The sequence below is a fragment of the Hypanus sabinus genome, chromosome X1 (genome assembly GCF_030144855.1).
Source record: "Hypanus sabinus isolate sHypSab1 chromosome X1, sHypSab1.hap1, whole genome shotgun sequence".
In the NCBI taxonomy this organism is placed as follows: Eukaryota; Metazoa; Chordata; class Chondrichthyes; order Myliobatiformes; family Dasyatidae; genus Hypanus; species Hypanus sabinus.
The window spans coordinates 64285283-64306103 of record NC_082738.1 but is presented as its reverse complement, the minus strand read 5'-3'; the positions used below and the strand labels follow the sequence as shown (position 1 = coordinate 64306103).

At 41.4% G+C, this 20821-nt stretch overlaps 1 protein-coding gene across 2 annotated transcripts in view; it reads right to left on the bottom strand.

Moving 5' to 3' along the window:
* The window catches only part of LOC132384967 (plexin domain-containing protein 1-like), a 585821-nt gene that overhangs the window by 305484 nt on the left and 259516 nt on the right, over positions 1 to 20821 (bottom strand). For both annotated transcript variants that reach the window (XM_059956658.1, XM_059956660.1), the window contains exon 3: positions 5160 to 5303. In XM_059956658.1, the coding sequence (XP_059812641.1) occupies positions 5160 to 5303 (144 nt within the window). The remainder of the gene's footprint in view (positions 1 to 5159; positions 5304 to 20821) is intronic.

Genomic DNA, 20821 nt, shown 5'->3' with positions numbered 1-20821 from the left:
AAGCAGAAAGTTCCTCATAATCAGCACTCACAAGGGACTGTTCCAGTATAATCATCTTGTCTTTGGCATCACATCAGCTCCAGCAATTTGGCAAAGTGCAATGAGCCAAGTGCTCCAAGATATCCCAGGAACACAATGACATCATCATGACTGGCAAGAATGTTGGGGCACCTCCAGAAAGTGCTTATCAGGCTGAGTGAGTATGGTGTGCACACAAAGTGAGTTCTGGTTCCCTTTAAACTGTACACCAGAGTGTTAGATAATCTGCACACCTGGGTACAGTCAAGATGAAGAGTCTCACCCAAAGTTATGTGTGGTGGCTGGGAATAGACAGACAGATTGAAAACTTGGCCAAAAGCTGTTTGGGATACCAAAAAGTTCAAAATAAACCCCCACAAGCACTGTTTATACCGGTGGGAGTGGCATTAACACCATGGCAAAGAGTACATATTGGCTTTGCTGAGCCATTGCTGTGGATGCTCATGCAATGTGACCAGAGGTTATACCAACAAAATCAATCACCTCAGCAAAGACTGTCTCTGAGAACTATTTTCACCAGAAATAGCTTACCCGAACAAATCATGAGTGACAACGGACCACAATACGCATCAGAGGAATTCTGACTGTTCATGAAGGAAAATGGCATCAGACATTTCATGTCAGCTCATCACCACCCAGCAATGAATGGGTTAGCTGAAAGGTTTATCCAAACCTTTAAGAAGTCCATTAAAGTGATGGACAAGGAGGAGATTTCTCTTTAGCAGCAGGTGGACAGCTTCCTTTTTGTGTATCGGAACTTTGTTCATGTGACGACAAATCAAACACCTCCAATGCAGCAGAATGCATCAGCAGAAATCTGAGATCTTGCATTGACCTATTGAAACCAGATCTATGGAGGGAAGTACAGAAGGAACAGCTCAGCCAGTTGCCAAGTGACGCAGCAAAGAGCTTTGTTATTGGGTAGGATGGCCTAGCGCATGATTACCATGAAGACAAGTGGACACCCAGTAGGATAGCGACAAGAACTGGACCACTGATGTACACAGTGAATGTTGGATATCAGATATGGAGATGTCATGTGGACCAAATACTGGATACTCAACCAAAGAACACACCTGAGTCGATTGCATCCAACAAGATGGACACATTACAGTCACTGGACTTACTTCTCAGTGATGATCATATCACTGACAACAGCGTGACATGGGAAACAGAGAGCATTGTCTTCGACAAGACACCTACCAAACCTGATGTCACTCCACAGGTCCAGAGGCGTATCCTGAAAGAAACAGAGCAACACCCAAAAGACTGAACCTTTAGAACTGTGAAGTTAGTCATGGACTGTTATTGTGAAAGCATGTTTATTTGAATTATAGATTTATGAAAGTAAAATGTAATGTTTTGTACATATAGTTTTAAATTGCATTGATCTAAAGGGGGAGGAAGTGTAATGTATGGCTCTATTTCTTTTAGTGCAATGAACCCCCCCCCCACCAGCACTACGTATTGATCTGTTGTCTGTGCATGTGGTGTTGTCTACACACGGGCATTGTCCTGTCTTTCTCTTGTTGCAATGTGAATACACCAGTTAAAGCCATCTCCCACATGCATGCTTTTATTGAATTGATATGTAGTTGTGCATAGAAACTACACAACTGGAAGGTTATTTTCACTGACATTGTTGATTTTATTGAAAGGCGAGTCAAGATTGCTACACATCCAGTGTTTGGGAAAGTATACAATGCTACTTCAGTGGCATTAAGTAAAGGTGTGAACAAAACTGGATCATAAATTCAATCTAAGGCTAAAGGAGGCAGCTTTGTCACCACTGTGACTACTGTAGAAAGGGAAACTGAGCCTGGAGCTGATGAAAAGAGTGCAGGTTCGAATCAAGCCATGAATGAATTAAGCACAGCAGCTAGTACCACCATGGTACCTAATGGTCTTACGGGGCCTGGTGATCATGATTGTAACCTTCCTATAATTCCAGTTCAGCTGAAGTTTAAGAAGACTCTTACGCTTTCCTAGATCAAGGAAGTACAGCAATGTTCTGCGCAGAGAGCCTCATGATCAAACTCAACCTTACAGGAAAAAGAACATGCATTTTCTTATGCATCATGCGTCAAGAGAAGTTTATGAGTACTACATTGTTTCAGGATTGGAAGTGGCTGGCTTACACAGTGAAACTATTGTGAACTGCCAAACATCTATACATAGGAGTGTATGTCTGTCTACAAAGGGAACATTCCTCATCAGAAAGATCTTCAGGAATGGCCTCACTGAGCTGCTGACAGGGTGAATGTGCCGAAGGCATTGGAGCTGTTGCTAGTGATTCGCAGTTTTAATGATGGACCCTATGCAATCAGAAAAATTCTGGTTTGGACTATTAATGGACCATTGAAAGGAGATTATGGTGGTGGAAGAGACTACACTCAGATAGAGCTGACAGGTAATAGGATTCACAAACAAGAGAAAATCTGCAGATTCTGGAAATCTAAGCAACAAACACAAAATACTGGAGGAATTCAGCAGGCCAGACAGCATCTATGGAAAAGAGTACAGTCGATGTTTCAGGCTTGAAGCCCTTCGGCAGGACTTCTGCAGTTAATAGGATTTCAGTTTTGCGCATGAATGAGCTTTGGCAGCAATGATTCTAAACAGATTTTCCTGAATGCACTCACGAGGGATAACCTGGTTTGGCAAGAAAAGAGCACAATCCAGGATAGACTGCTTACCAGAGAGGACATTTGTGTAAATGTCGAGATTTCATGTCTCCTGTAGCATGTTGTTGTAATTATATTATAATAATTGGGGGCTGGAATGTAGGTGTCATAAGGGGACGTGAGACTGGACCCAAGTGCAGGATGCAGGCACTGAAGTACTAGGGGCAGGACGGAACAACTAAACGAGAGACAAGACGTGGAGACCATGGTGTGTGTGAGGGACGTGACATTCAAGGTGATTCTGGGGTTCAGAGAGAGTCGCAGAGTTCAGGCAGGATCTTGAAGTTCTCTGGGTGGGCTGCATAACTCCTGGGCAGGGCCTGAACCTCCCAGGCAGGAACATGGAGGCCTGGGCAAGTCGCGGGGCACCTGGGCAGGTTGCGGGGCACAACCTGTCGGTAGCGAAGGATAGAACAGGGCAGAGTCCCCCGCTGGGCAACGGCAGTCTGGCCTGGCTTACCCGACGGAGGCAAGGGATAGGAAGGGAGTTCGGTCCAGGGTGGCTGCCAGACTTACTCGCAGAACTCATCTTGACGGGGGTACTCCAAGACAGGAAGAGCAGGACGAAACAGGATGAACAAGATGACCAGATAAACAGGGCAAACAAGGCGAACCAGAGGAACAAGACAAACAGGACGAACAAGGCAAGCAGGGTAAACAGGATGACCCCCCCCCCCCACTTTATATACACCTTCAGCCGATAGGCATCAGATGCGTCTGCTTAAGCCAAATGATCCTCAGCTGACAACTGGGCTCAAGGGCGAAATAAGGGACAGCTACAAGACCCAGATTCTGGGGTCCGCAGACCAGAGCAGGAACCGGAGTGCAGGCTCCGGACCAAACCATAACAGTAGGAGCAATGTATCTGTTCTCTATTTGCTTTGTATTCTGTGTTACGCACTTGTGATGTTTATTATGGTAACCAGTCAGGTAAGAGCTATGGCAATAAGTTACGCATTCTTGCTTATTTCATGGCAGTTTGTGGCTTAGGACCGGCAGAGGTTGTATCTCTTGCTGACCACTGAGATAATGCCCAATAATGCTTAATTGTAGGTTTGCTAATAGCTAATAAAGGATTCAACTTTTTGGAACAATCATTTCAAGGAGCTGAGGGTGTGTCATGCAAGTATAACAACCCCATGATGGTTGCAGGCTAGCGGCAATTGTTTAGTTTTGAGTTTGAATTAAGTTTGCTGCTACACACCCTGTCTGGCACCAATAATCATTCCACGGTCCAAGTCACTTAGATCACATTTCTTCCTCATTCTGATATTTGATCTGAACAACAACTGTACCACTTGACCATGTCTGCATGCTTTAATGTATTCAGTTGCTGCTACATGATTAGCTGATTAGATATTTGCATTAATGAGCAAGTGTACAGGTGGTCCGAATAAAGTGACCATTTAGTGTAATTTGTTAGTGAAGGGAATCTCCTTTCCTTATGTAGAAGAACTCCAGGCCCACAGCAAAGTGCTTAACGCTTCGTGGCCCCATAAAATGACAGAGATAAATCCAATTACACATGGTCAGTAAATGTTGACTTTGACATCTGTCTCATGTATGAATAGGATACCCGTTTCAATTTGACTTCCCATTCCCATTCTGATATATCTGTCCATGGCCTCCTCTTCTGTCATGATGAGGTCATACTCAAGTTGGAGGAGCAACACCTTATATTCCATATGGTACCTTCCAACTAGGTGGCATGAATGTCAATTTCTCCAATTTATGGTAATTTCTCCCTCCTTCCTTCTCTCTTTTTCAATTCCCTATTCTGGTTCCCGTCTCACATCTTCTCTTCTTTTCACCAGCTCATCACCTCCCTTTGGTGCTCCTCTTCTTTCCCTTTTTCCCATGTTCCTTTTCTACCATATTCCTTGTTATTCAACCCTTTTACCTATCACCTGCCAGCATTTTACGCCATCACCCCTCCTCCACACACCCACCTGCCTGCTCACCTTGTCTCACCTATCACCTGCCAGCTTGTACTCCTTCCCCTCCCCCCACATCTTCTTATTCTGGCTTCTGCCTCTTTCCTTTCCAGGTTTTGACCTTTCCCCTCCATAGCTGATTTCCTCAGCATTTTGCTCAAGAATTCTACCATCTGCAAAATCTCTTATGTTTAGAAAATACTGGAAAGACACTGCATGTCAAGCAGTATCTATGTATAGAAAAACAAGGTTTCTCCTCCACTCCATTTCATGAGTTTGATCCTCTCCCATCTATTTCCATTCCCTGAAAATGCATGCAGCGCCCTTCCCTGATGTCCTTGTTCATTTTTCTATTAGCTCTTTAAGAAATTCAAACTTTTTGATGGACGTTGGCATAGTTTTCAAATGTATTTTGCAGTGGCCAGCGTGGGTTGGACACAAAAGATTAAAAGCACAAGAAGGAATTAATCAAAATATCAGGAGAAAAAACCCTATACCTTACCGAAGCTTGTCGGTGTGTGTTCGACAGAATATTGTGCACCTTCACTTTATTCTTGTCCACCTTTGTGAAGTCAACCCACAGCTCCTTTGTTCTAGAATCATTTGGCCCATAGCTTCTGGATACATAATAGTTATGGTCATCTTCCTGAAAGACAGGAATACAATAAAGCTTCATGATTGCTGGAAGCAATCCAAATGCCATGGGTTTGAAACTCTTCAGTTACAATATCTGTATAATAGTAATAATAACAATAATAAGTGCTTTATTGATCCCAAGAAATTCTTTTGTTACAGCAGCAATATTTAAAAACACACTTAGTAGTGTGTAGACTTAAAGTACAGAATTATAATATACACAGTAACAATGTGCAATAATAGTAAAGCAGAGACCACTATACTATGACGTGTGTTCTCCTGTCACACAGAGATGAACTATTGCATTTGTTAAGAAAGGTTTTCTATAATGATCCTGGTGACAGCAGAGCTGAATGAGTCTGTTCAAAAGGGTGTTCTGCTGCTTATTCAGTAGGTCATGGAGAGGTCACTAAATAGTTTGTTTAGTAACCTCCTCTCCACCAGTAACTCAGAGGAGTCCAGGTTGTAGCCAAGAACCGATTCAGCCTTTTTGATGAGTTTATTCAGTCTTTTTGCCTCACCAGCACCAACACCGCTCCCCCAATATAAAGCCACAAAGAAGACTGCACTCACTATGACAGACTGGTAAAAGATCTCCAACATCCTGCTGTACACAGTGAAGGATCTCAGCTTCTTAGAAAATAGAGTCTGCTCATCCCCTTCTTGGAAACAGCCTTGGTGTTGCTTTTCCTGTCAAATCTGCTGTCGAGGTGAACACCCAAGTATTTGTACTCCTCCATCACTGCAACCTCTTCTCCCAGAATGTATACAGGGCTCATCACAGTCCTCTTCCTCCTAAAATCAATCACCATCTCCCTGGTTTTGGCCACATTCAGGAGCAGGTGTTTCCTCCCGCACCACTCCACAAACTTGTCCACCGGTCCTCTGTACTCCAACTCCTGCCCGTCTCTGATACACCCTTCCACCACAGAGTCATCAGAGAACTTCTGCAAGTGACAAGACTATATTTGTACTGAGAGTCTGAGATGTATAGTGTGAACAGAAATGGAGACAGGACAGTCCCTTGCGGCACTCGTGCCACTCACCACCACCTCAGACAGAGAACTACTCAGTTGTACAAACTGGGGTCTATCTGTCAGGTAGCCAGTAATCCAGGAGATAGTGAATTTGTCTACGCCCATCCTTTGCAGCTTCTCACTCAGAAGAAGTGGCTGGATTGTACTGAAGACACTAGAGAAATCACTCAAAACATTGTGAGCAATTCTGGGTAGTGCATCTTAGGAAGGGTATGTTGGTCTTGGAAGGAGTGCAAGGTCGACTTAACAGAATGATCCAATTGCTTAAATAGCAGGGAGATGATACAACATTCCTCACCTGTAACAAAACTGAGGGATGTCCAAGCAAAATGCTGCAGATGCTAGTGATATAAAATCAGAAAATGCTGGAGCAACACACACAAAATGCTGGAGGAACTCAGATAGTCAGGTTAATAGTCAGCTTGTGTTAATAGTAACATACCAAGGGCCAATAAAAGAGGTGAGGTTTAAGTGGAGTGGCCATTATTGGAGTGGGCCAGTGTTACAGTGGTCAGGCTTTGGATCAACAGGCTTAGATGAGAACAGGTGCAGGCTAGAACTTAAGTTTGAGAGGTATAACAAGTGCTGACAGGACAGTAGTTCAAACAGTAGAATGCTCTTCCTTTTAGATGTGAGATTTCAAGGTACCTAATGAACTTTCTGATGACTACATCTACAGGAAGTGCACCAACTTCAGGTCCCAACTGACAAGGTCAAGGAACTGGAGGTGGAATTGGTTGTACTCAGGACCACCTGGAAGGATGAAAACCTCATAGCTGAGACTATTCCTGAGATAGTCACACACAGAGTGCAGGTTTCTGATAGTAAATGGATGACCACCAGGAGAAATAAGTGAAGTAATCTATCAGTGCAGGGTTCCCCTGAGGCCATTCCCCTCAACAGATTTGCCAGAGCTGTTGAGCAGGGTTTAAACAAACTTGACAGAGGAATGGGAACTGGAATGATGGGGCTGGGGATGGGACAGTTGGTTCACAAGTCAATACAGTGTGTAGTGAGACTGAGGAAGGACAGGCAAATGATCGTGCAAAATTGCAGTTAGTGGGCTAAGTTGAAGTGTGACTGGGCGGGGTGGGCGCAAAATCAAAATGGGTGATGAATACAGGAAACTGCAAGGATAAAAAGACCCTAATGGGAGCTATATAGTCCCCAAGCAGTAGCCAGGATGTGGAATATAAATTTCAACGGGAATAGAAAAGGCATATAACAAGGTCAATGTTACAATAGTCATGGGACATTTCAACAAACAGGTAGATTGGGAAAATCAGGTTGGTGCTGGATCCCAAGAGAGGGAATTTCTAGGATGCCTACAAGATGGCTTTTTAGAGCAACTTGTGGTTGACCCCACTAAGTGAAAGGCAATTCTGGATTTGGTGCTGTGTGATGAACCAGATTTGATTAGGGAGCTTAAGGTAAAGGAACACTTGGAGACAGTGATCATAATATGATAACTTTTCACCCTGCAGTTTGAGAGGGAGAAAATAAAGTCAAACGTATCAGTATTACAGTGGAGTAAAGGGAATTACAGAGATACGATAGAGAAGCTGGCTAAAGTTGATTGGAAGGGAACACTAGTGGGGATGATGGCAAAAGAGCAATGGCTGGAGTTTCAGTGAGCAATTTGGAATGTGCAGGATAGATACATTCCAAAGATGAAGAAGTATACTAAAGGGAGAGTGAGGCAACCATGGGTGATATGTGGAAGTGCATGATAAAGTAGACCAAAATCATCATGGTTTCCTTAAGGTGAAATCTTGTCTGACAAATCCTTAGAAAATGTATTGAAATTCTTTGAGGAAATAACAGTCAGGATAGACAAAGGAGAATCAGTGGATCAAACACGAGGAAATCTGCAGATGCTGGAAATTCAAACAACACACACAAAATGCTGGTAGAACACAGAAGGCCAGGCAGCATCTATAGGGAGAAGCGATGTCGACGTTTTCGGGCCGAGACCCTTCGTCAGGACATTGTAGAATCAGTGGATGTTGTTTACTTGGATTTTCAGAAGGCCTTTGATTAAGTGCCACATATGAGGCTGCTTAGCAAGATTAGAGCCCATAGTATTACAGGAAAGATTCTAGTATAGATAAAGCAGTGATTGATTGGCAGGAGGCAAAGAGTCAGAATAAAGGGAGCCTATTTTGCTTGGCTACTGGTGACCAGTAGTGTTCCACAAAGGTCTGTGTTGGGACCACTTCTTTTTGTGTATGCCAATGATTTGATTGATGGAATTGATGGCTTTGTGACAAAGTTTGCAGATGATACAGAGATAGGTGGAGGGACAGGTAGTGTTGAGGAAGCAGAGAGTCTATAAAAGGACTTGGATAGATTGGGAGAATGGGCAAAGAAGTGGCAGATGGAATATAGTGTAGGGAAGTGTATTGTTATGGATTTTGGTAAAAGAAATAAAGGTGTAGACTATTTTGAAATGGAGAGAAAATTTAAAAAATCAGTAGATTCCCTAATGGTCAACTTGCAGGTTCAGTCAGTCATAAGGCAGGCAAATGCAATGTTAGCATTCATTTTGAGAGGACTAGAATATAAGGGCAAGGATGCAATGCTAAGGTTTGATAGCACATTGGTCAGACCACACTTTAAGTACCGTGAGTGGTTTTTGGCCACTTACCTAAGAAAGGGATTGCTGACACGGGAGATGTTCCACAAGTAGTTCACAAGAATGATTTTGGGAATGAAAGGGTTAACATATGAGGAGTGGTTGAGGCTCTGGGCCTGAATGGGGGAGAATCTTATTGAAACCTATTGAATATTGAAAGACCGAGATAGAGTGGGTGTGGAAAGGATGTTTCCTTTTATGGGTGAGCCTAGGACCAGAGAACATAGACTCAGAATAGAGGGACATCCATTTAGAACAGAGATGAGAAGGAATTTCTTTAGCCAGAGGCTGGCGAATCTGTGGAATTCATTAGCATGCGATGGCTGTGTATTTAAAGCGTAGGTTGATAGGTTCTTGGTTAGTCAGGGCATCAAAGCATATGGGGAGAAGGCAGGAGAATAAGATTGAGATGGATAATAAATTAGCAATGATGAAATGGTTGATCAAACTTGATGAGCTGAGTGGCCTAATTCTGCTCCTATGTATTATGGTCAGACAGCATCTATGGAGGGGAATAAACAGTTAATTATTCAAGCAAGGACCCTTCATCAGGGCTCATGGTCTGATGACATGAACATCAAATTCTCTAACATCTGGTAATTTCTCCCCCCGTCCTGCTTTCTTTTTCCATTCCCTATTCTGGATCCCCTCTCACACCTTCCTTTCTCCTCATCTGCCCATCTGGTGCTGCTCCTCCTTCCCTTTTCCCCATGGTCCACTCCCCTCACCTATCAAATTCCTTCTTCAACCTTTTCCATCTATCACCTCCAACTTCTCACTTCATTTCCTACTTCTCAGGGTCTCCATCAACTTACCAACCACTGGGGTAAGACTCACTGGTCTATAATTTCCTGGGCTATCTCTACTCCCTTTCTTGAATAAATGAACAACATTCGCAACCCTCCAATCCTCCGGAAACTCTCCCTTCCCCATTGATGATGCAAAGATCATTGCCAGAGGCTCAGCAATCTCTTCCCTCGCCTTCCAAAGTAGCCTGGGGTACATCTCATCCAGTCCTGGTGACTTATCCAACTTGATGCTTTCCAAAAGCTCCAGCACATCCTCTTTCTTAATATCTACATGCTCAAGCTTTTCAGTCTGCTGCAATCAGCAAAACAATCACTAAGGTCCTTTTTCATAATGAATACTAAAGTAAAATATTCATTAAGTACTTCTGCTATTTCTTCCGATTCCATACACTTTCCCACTATCACACATGATTAGTCCCATTCTTTAATGTCTTATCCTCTTGCTCTTCACATACTTGTAGAATGCCTTGGGGTTTTCCTTAATCCTGCCCGCCAAGGCCTTCTCATGGCCCCTTCTGGCTCTCCTAATTTCCTTAAGCTCCTTCCTAGTAGCCTTATAATCTTCTAGATCTCTAACATTACCTGGCTCTCTGAACCTTTTGTAAGCTTTTCTTTACTCCTTGACCAGATTTATTACAGCCTTTGTACATCACGGTTCCTTTACCCCACCATAACTTCCCTGTCTCACTGGAACGTACCTATACAGAACTCCACACAAATATCCCCTGAATATTTGCCACATTTCTTTCGTACATTTCCCTGAACATCTGCTTCCAATTTCCTGCCTGATAGCCTCATAATTCCCCTTACTCCAATTAAACACTTTTCTAACCTGTCTGTTCCTATCCCTCTCCAATGCTATTGTAAAGGAGATAGAATTGTGATCACTATCTCCAAAATGCTCTCCTACTGAGAGATCTGACACCTGACCAGGTTCATTTCCCAATACCATATCAAGTACAGCCTCTTCTCTTGTAGGCTTATCTGCATATTGTGTCAAGAAACCTTCCTGAACACACCTAACGAACTCCACCCCATCTAAACCTCTTGCTCTAGGGAGATGCCAATCAATATTTGGAAAATTAAAATCTCCCATCACGACAACTCTGTTCTTATTACAGCTTTCCAGGATCTGTTTCCCTGTCGAGTACTACTTCTCCTCCCTCCACCTTATTCTGGTATCTGCCCACTTTCTTTCCAGTCCAAATGAAGGATTTCAGTTTGAAACATCAACTGCGTATTCCTCTCCTTAGTTGCTGCCTGACCTATTGAGTTTCTCTAGCATTTTGTGTGTGTGTGTTGTTCAAGATTTTCAGCATCTGCAAAGTCTCTCTTGTTATGAAAATGCTGGAAAGACACATTGTGTCATGTGGCATCTACAGACAGAGAAATAGGCATTTCCTTCTCCTCCATCCTGTTTCATGAGTTTGATCTTCTCCCATCTATTCCTGTTTCCTGAAAATCGCTTCTCCCTGGTGTGCTTGTCCTACCATAGCAATATCTCCCCATTCACTAGCAAGGCCCGACATCACACAGTTCTGCTAAGTAATCATCTGCTAGCAAAGACAAGTTGGTACTTTCCCCAACAGATATTCCACAGTCTCTAGCTCTCATGTTAAAATCAAGTTCTAAATACGAGGATAAAAGTCCATTTTCACAAATGGCTGATACAACCCAAGTGAAATGAAAGCTGTAACATCCTTGGCACTCTTAACAACAGGTACATACCTCAGTACAAACCAATGACCTAATTCAGAGGGCATAGCATCAGAATAGAAGGTCATTCCTTTAAAACAGAGATAAGGAGAAATTTCTCTCGCCAGAGTGTGGTGAATCTGTGGAAATCATTGCCATAAAAGACTGTGGAGCCAAGTCATTGGGTATATTTAAAGTGGAGATTCTTGATTAGTGAGGGTGTCAAAGGTTACGAGAAGAAAAGAGGAAAATGGGATTGAGAGGGATAATAAATCAGCCATGATGGAATGGTGGAGCATATTTGAATAGCCTAATTCTGCTCCTATGTCTTATGGTCTTATGGACAGCGGTAATCAACCTGGGGTATGAAGAAGTTCTCCTGAAATCTGAGGTGAGAGGCTTAATTGGGATACAATCTACATGTAAATTACTTTACGAGAAGAGAAATCAGGCTATACCTGACCTACAATACTGATTCCCTAAACAATGTTCAAATGAAACAATGTGACTGATTAAAACGGAACCACACAGAAGCTGGGAAATATGAAAGTCTTTCTTTCACACAGCCAACCTCCAGGAGAGAGAAAGTCCAGGTGAATCCAAGAGAATCCAAGAGGGAATCTCACTCTCCTGACATAGTGTTTTATATCTTTACAACACAAACATAACAGTAAATGGTTAACTACAGTTTCCATTGCTGTAATCATGTACTAAACTTTATGATTTGGAATATAGTCAGATAAATTTACAGAATTAAATATTTACAATTACAGCCCATCCCAACTAGCAGAACCATTTTGAATATTCAATACTGTCGTCTGTTCCAAAAACCTCTGAGGACAAACTCCAGACACCCAAAGTGCACCCCTTTTGTTATAGCGATGAGGGACAGCTCCACAAATATACAACTAACTAGATGGTTAAGTGACAAAACAGATCTGTCCCGAACTGCCTTAAGTGGCAGTGATACACCTTTCACCACGTGCTAATAGCAGGAACATTCATACAGTCATAGAGCACTAAGCACAGTGTTACGTATTCAGGCAACAATAAATATATGAGATCGGCAAGGGTTTCTTATAGCAAACAACACATTTATTAAACACAGAAAACAAACCCCCCAAAAGTAAACAAACACTAACGTAACCGGAAACAGCTGCTGAGCGGCAGCCCAAACAGTTCGTAAAGTGATATTCCAAAAACAGTTCTTTAAAGTGGTATTGCCAAAAGTTCGATATGCTCACAGTCCATTTAAAAGGAGAGACTTTATAGGACGATTTAGGTTCTCTTTCACGTCGCTTGCTTCGATCCCCAACATCGAACTTCCCACGAAGAATTCACGAAACAGAACGGCTTAAAGGCACTGACCTTTCCTTCTCCACTACCTTCAATCCTTTCTGGTTACCCAGGGATTAACACGAAGATAGTCAACGAAATCCTTCCAAATAAGGATCAAACAAAGGTCGCCCCCGTTTCACCGTAGAAAGCGATTCTCCTCGATCTTTAACTTCCAACTTCGAATCTTCACTCTCCACTAATTTCCTCGAACTAACAGAATCATAAAGAACCTGCTGGCAATAACCTTTTAAACTTTAGGCATTAAATAAAAACTTCATCCTTCAACTAAACTGCGTCATCTCTTAAAACACGCAGTGGCATGAAGTCAACCTGGCAAATCCAGCCACGAACTGCCCCTCCTCACAGGGTGGGGTCTACCTTTTATAACCTGTAAAAAAAACCCGTCACATGATCTCTACTGGCGGGAAAATGACGTCATTCCACCATCACAAGACCATCACCTCAAGTCCAGTACAGCTTCAACCCCAGTCACATGACAAGGGCTCCACTGTCATGTGTCACGAGTACGTAATACCTCCCTCCAAAAAACCATTTTTGGTCTGACAAGAACAAAAATTTTTAACAATTGCTTACAAGAAAAACAAAGGTATAAATTTTATAACATATACAATACACAACACCATCATATAACAGCTTATAACTCACAATACAGTAGGAGTGTTACAATTGAAAAAAACCCCACTCCATAAAAAAAAATTACAGTGTACATTCAACATCGAGATAGACAATCAGCAACCACATTATCTTTACCTTTAATATGAGTCATCACAATATTGTACTCTTGTAACATCAAACTCCAATTTAATAATCTTCTGTTTTCATTTTTCATCTTACTCAGAAAAACTAACGGATTATGATCAGTGTAAACAATAAGTGGTTTCTGAGTTGTACTAACACATACCTCAAAATATTCCAAAGCTAAAACAAGAGATAACAATTCTTTCTCTATTGTCGAATAATTTCTTTGATGCTTATTAAATTTCTTAGAAAAGTAAGCTACTGGATGATCAACCTCATCACCCTCATTCCTTTGCATTAATACTGCTCCTGCAGCCTCATCACTAGCATCCACAGCCAATGAAAAAGGTTTTCCAAAGTCAGGTGCCTTAAGCACAGGTTGTTGACATATCATTGTTTTCAATTTTTCAAATGCTTCTTGACAAGGCACCGTCCATAAAAACTTCTCATTCTTCCGCAGAAGGTTAGTTAATGGAAGGGCAACATTAGCAAAATTCTTACAAAATTTCCGATAATATCCTACCATTCCCAAAAACCTTCTGAGAGTTTTTTTCCCCGTTGGAGTGGGAATCTCTAAAATTGCCTGAACTTTTGCCTGAACAGGAGCTACCTTACCTTGACCCACAACATAACCAAGGTAAGTCACAGTGGCATGTCCAAATTCACTCTTAGCTAAATTAAAAGTTAAGTTAGCTTTTGAAAGCCTTTCAAACAATTTCTCCATCGCAATAATGTGTGCTTCCCAAGTATCATTTCCTGTCACTAAATCATCAATATAAGCATCAGTATCTTTCAATCCCTGAATCACAAAGTTAATCATCCTCTGGAAAGTACCTGGGGCATTCTTCATCCCAAATGGAAGAACATTATACTCATATAACCCAGATGGAGTTACAAATGCAGAAATCTCTCTACCTCTGTCCATTAATGGAACACACCAATACCCTTTCAATAAATCAATCTTTGTAAGGAACTTTGCCTTTCCAACTTTATCTACACAATCATCTACTCTAGGAATTGGATATGCATCTGTTTTCGTTACAGCATTCACCTTCCTATAATCCGTACAAAACCTAATACTACCATCTGGCTTTGGCACCATAACACATGGCGAACTTCAATTCGAGTTAGAATGTCTAATGATATTATTCTCTAACATATAATCAATTTCTTTCTCAGCAAGTTCACATTTTTCCATGTTCATCCTATATGGATGTTGTTTAATAGGTTTGGCATCCCCAACATCTACATCATGTGAAGCTATAGTAGTCCTTCTCGGAACATCTGGAAACAACTCCCTATATTTAAAAATCAACTCCTTCATCTGTTGTCTCTGCTCTAACTGTAAATGTGCTAATTTTTCATCAATATTTTCCAGAATGGTTGAATTTGGTAACCTAACAGAAACAATGTTGGATTTAGAATGAAAGTCAGATGAATCATCTATCATGTTCCTAGTTAAATTAAACTCATTCTCACTAACCACAACAGTCACAGTATCAGATTGTTTCTCAAAATATGGTTTCAACATATTTATATGGCAAAGTTGTGTTGACCTTCTACGATCTGGAGTTTTTACCACGTAATCCACATCATTGATTTTAGACACAATTTCATAAGGACCATGAAATCTAGCTTGTAAAGGATTTGTCTGCACTGGGAAAAGAACCAACACCTTATCTCCAGGCTTAAACATCCTCATCCTAGCGTCTTTATCATACCAAGTCTTCATTTTCTCCTGAGCCAACTTTAAATTTTCCTTAGCTAAGCTACAAGCTTTATGTAACCTGTCCTTAAATTTCAACACATAGTCCAACAAATTAGTGTGTACTTCCTTATTAATCCACTGTTCTTTCAACAAAGCTAAAGGTCCTCTAACTCTATGCCCAAACACAAGTTCAAATGGACTAAAACCTAAAGATTCCTGTACTGATTCCCTTACTGCAAATAAAAGTAAGTTTATACCCTCATTCCAGTCACTTTCATTTTCCACACAAAATGTCCTAATCATATTCTTGAGGGTAGAATGAAACCTCTCCAAGGCACCCTGCGATTCTGGATGGTATGCAGACAAAGTGATTTGCTTAACTCCCAATTTATAAACTATCTGTTGAAACAATCCAGACATAAAATTACTGCCTTGATCAGTTTGTATTTCCTTAGGTAATCCAAAATAAGTAAAGAAATTTATAAGAGCCTTTGTCACAGTCTTAGCTTTTATATTCCTAAGTGGTACCGCCTCTGGAAACCTAGATGAAGTACACATGATAGTCAACAAATACTGATAACCAGTTTTTGTCTTTGGTAATGGACCAACACAATCTACAATAACTTTAGAAAATGGTTCACCAAATGCTGGGATAGGTTGTAATGGAGCTACTGGTGTAACCTGATTTGGTTTACCCACAATTTGACAAGTATGGCACGTTTTACAAAACATCGCCACATCTTTTCTTAGACCAGGCCAGTAAAAATGTTTTAAAATCTTGTCCACAGTTTTCCTTACCCCTTGATGTCCACCTAAAGGCACACTATGAGCTAAAGTCAAAATCTCATTTCGATAAGCTTTTGGAACAACTACCTGGTAAACAACATTCCAATCCTCACTTGCAGGAATTGTAGGCGATCTCCACTTCCTCATCAACACTCCTTTTTCCAAGTAATATCCTACTGGCACCTTATCAATTTCACTATCTAGTAAAACCTGCTCTCTTAATTTTATAATCTCAGAGTCTCTATTCTGCTCTGCTATCATCTCCTTCCGAGACAAAGATAAATCTTTATAGTCAGACTTACTCCCAGAATCTTGTTCAAACAACGAAGATAAGAAAGTCTCTGACACATCCTCAAAACTCGAATCCTGAGTCGAACAGTCCTGAATAACAACCTCATTCTGCGCATCAATCTTTTTAGCCATAGCTCTAGTCACAACACAGGAAGAATCTGTGTTAGAATTCAACTCTGGTTCCTCTGACTCCATTGTCAAATGCACTTCAGGAAAAACTTGTCCACCTGCCAAGTCATTACCTAACAATAAAGAAATACCCTTCACAGGTAAGCTATGCTGTAATCCTACTTTAACAAATCCAGTAACTAACCCCGACTTTAAATTTACTTTATGTAAATGTACAGGCATAAAATCACTTCCAACATCTCTTATGTAATTTACCTCACCAGTATCAGACTCTTCATCAAACTTCAACACACTGTCTAACATCAGTGATTGAGAAGCACCAGTATCCCTAAGGATTTTTATTGGCACCAGAGTAGATCCTTCCTTCAAGGATACAAACCCTTCAGTTACAAAATGATCATATCCCTTTCTAACTTGGTCAGACTCTAACAAAGCCTCATTGGTTTTTATCAAACCCTGTAACTTTACAGGTGCTTCAGTATGTTGCACACAAGCATCTGGAACTGCTTTCTTCTCTTTCTTTTTCAATTTGAAACAGTTAGCTATTACATGGCCAGGCTTCTTACAATAGTTACAAGTAAGACCAAACTGTCTTTCCTTCACAGGCTTTCCTTTCTCATCAACTTTCTCATTAACCTCCGATTTAATTTCAGATTTACCTGGAGTCTCCGTGCTATTTTTCCTCTTAAAAATTCTACCCTGAGGAAATTTGTTCTTATGGATCAAAACATACTCATCAGCTAATCCAGCACAGTCCTGCAATTTATCAGTATCCTTCTCATTTAAGTAGGTCCTTACTTCAACAGGAATGCTTCTTTTAAATTCCTCCATTAAAATCAGCTCTCTCAATGTATCATAGTCCCCATTTACATTTTTAGAAGAAACCCATCTCTCAAAACACACAGCTTTATCATAGGCAAATTCCACGTTTTTTCCACAGACTTTTTCAAACTTCTGAATCTTTCCCTATTTGCTTCTGGGACTAACTCATATGCGTTTAAGATATGCCTCTTTACAATATCATAATCAAGTGCTTGCGCAGCTGTTAAAGCTGTGTAAACTTGTTGTGCTTTGCCTTTAATTACACTCTGTAACAACACTGACCATTTATCTTTCAGCCACTCTGACATCCGAGCAATAGTTTCAAAATGTTGAAAATACCTTTCCACTTCTGTTTCACTAAATGGAGGGACCAATTTAATTTCTTGACTAGCAACAAACGTTTTTTTAGAACCAGAAGACTGATTTCCAGACCTTAATTCCTCCATTGCATATGCAAATTCTCTCTGCTTTTGTTCCATCTCCAATTTACACCTCTCCAATTTCATTTGTTCGATTTGCAACTGCATCTCCAGATTACTTATTTGAAATGACTCTAAAATCGATTCATCAAAAACACCCGAATCCACATAGTGTGACGCGATTTTTCTCTGTATCACAGCCTTAGAAGTAGTCTGCAAAATACCTTTAAGTCGCAATCTACTAGCTATCTCAAACACCTCAGTTTTTTTCGCCTTCGCCAACACCTCCGCAGCTGGCGAAGCCAGAAACTCATCAATATTCATTGCTGCCGAATACCACAACAAGCCAAACAAAAGAACCGAGTAATCCCCGTTTCCAAAACACCGATTTAAAAGTCAGCAAGCATTCAAACTCAAAAGTTTCAATCCAGACGCAGCCTCCATATTTAATGTTACGTATTCAGGCAACAATAAATATATGAGATCGGCAAGGGTTTCTTATAACAAACAACACGTTTATTAAACACAGAAAACAAACCCCCCAAAAGTAAACAAACACTACCGTAACCGGAAACAGCTGCTGAGCGGCAGCCCAAACAGTTCGTAAAGTGATATTCCAAAAACAGTTCTTTAAAGTGGTATTGCCAAAAGTTCGATATGCTCACAGTCCATTTAAAAGGAGAGACTTTATAGGACGATTTAGGTTCTCTTTCACGTCGCTTGCTTCGATCCCTGACATCGAACTTCCCACGAAGAATTCATGAAACAGAACGGCTTAAAGGCACTGACCTTTCCTTCTCCACTACCTTCAATCCTTTCTGGTTACCCAGGGATTAACACGAAGATAGTCAACGAAATCCTTCCAAATAAGGATCAAACAAAGGTCGCCCCCGTTTCACCGTAGAAAGCGATTCTCCTCGATCTTTAACTTCCAACTTCGAATCTTCACTCTCCACTAATTTCCTCGAACTAACAGAATCATAAAGAACCTGCTGGCAATAACCTTTTAAACTTTAGGCATTAAATAAAAACTTCATCCTTCAACTAAACTGCGTCATCTCTTAAAACACGCAGTGGCATGAAGTCAACCTGGCAAATCCAGCCACGAACTGCCCCTCCTCACAGGGTGGGGTCTACCTTTTATAACCTGTAAAAAAAACCCGTCACATGATCTCTACTGGCGGGAAAATGACGTCATTCCACCATCACAAGACCATCACCTCAAGTCCAGTACAGCTTCAACCCCAGTCACATGACAAGGGCTCCACTGTCATGTGTCACGAGTACGTAACAACAGAAACACGCCGTAGGTCCATCTACTCTGTGCCAAACTATTATTCTGCCTCATCCCATTGATCTGTACTTGGACCATGGCCCTACATACCGCTCCCATCCATGTATTTATCCAAACCTTCCCTAAATGCTGAAATCAAATCAGCATCCACCACTTCCATTGGCAGCTCGATCCACACTATCACCACTTTCTGAGTGAAGAAATTCTCTCCGGAGTTTGCCCTAAAGATTTCACCTTTCACCCTTAACCCATGACCTCTAGTTCTAATCTTACAAACCTCAATGGAAAAAAATAGAAATAGAAGCAGGAGTAGGCCATCTGGCCCATCGAGCCTGCCCCACCATTCAATAAGTTCATGGCTGATCTGTCCATAAACTCAGCTCCATCTACCGGCCTTTTCCCTATAACCCTTAATTCCCCTACTATGTAAAAACCTATCTAACTGTATCTTAAATATATTTAGTGAGGAAGTCTCAACTGCTTCCCTGGGCAGAGAATTCCACAGATTCACCACTCTCTGGGAAAAACAGTTTCTCCTCATCTCCGTCCTAAATCTTCTCCCCTGAATCTTGAGGCAATGTCCCCTAGTTCTAGTCTCACCTACCAATGGAAACAACTTTCCTACTTCTATCTTACCTGTCCCTTTCAAATTTTTGTATGTTTCTATAAGATCTCCTCTCATTCTTCTGAACTCCAGAGGCAACTCAATCTCTCCTCATAGGTAAATCCCTTCATCTCTGGAATCAACCAGTTCTCTGCACTGCCTCCATATCCTTCCTCAAGTATGGAGACCAGAACTGCACACAGTACTCCAGGTGTGACCTCACCAGTACCCTGTATAGTTGCAGCATGACCTCCCTGCTCTTGAATTCAATTCCTGTAGCAAGGAAGGCCAACATTCCATTTGCCTTCTTAATAACCTGTTGTACCTGCAAGCTAACTTTTTTCCGATTCATGAACAAGCACTCCCAAGTCCCTCTGCACAACAGCATGCTGCAATCGTTCACCATTTAAATAATAATCTGCTCTTCTATTACTCCTTCCAAAGCGGATGATCTCACATTTACCAACATTGTATTCCATCTGCCAGACCTTGGCCCACTCACTTGACCTATCTATATCCCTCTGCAGACTCCCCACATCCTCTGTACAATTTGCTTTTCCACTCATTTAGTGTCATCAGCAAGTTTTGCTACACTACACTCAGTCCCCTCTTCCAAATCATCAGTGTAAATGATGTAACAGCACCGACCCTTGTGGCACCCCACTCATCACTGACTGCCAACCAGAGAAACACCCATTTATGCCAACCCTCTGCCTTCTATTGGTTAACCAATCTACTATCCGTGCCAGTACACTTCCTCCGACTCCATGCATCCGTATCTTATTTATAAGTCTCTTGTGCAGTATCTTATAGAACGCCTTCTGGAAATCCAAGTACACAACATCCACCTGTTCCCCTCTATCCACTGCACTCATATTTTCCTCAAAGAACTCCAGTAAGTTTGTCAAACAGGACCTGACCTTTCTGAATCTGTGCTGCATCTGTCTAATGGAACCACTCCTTTCTAAATATTTCACTATTTCTTCCTTAATGACAGCTTCAAGCATTTTCCCAACTACAGATGTTAAGCTAACTGACCTATAGTTGCCCATCTTTTGCCTACATCCTTTTTTAAAAAATTGGCGTGACATTTGCTGTCTTCCAATGCACCGGGACCTGCTCAGAGTCTAAAGAGTTTTGATAAATGATTACCAATGCATCTACTATAACTTCCGCCAATTCCTTCAGCACCCTGCGATGCA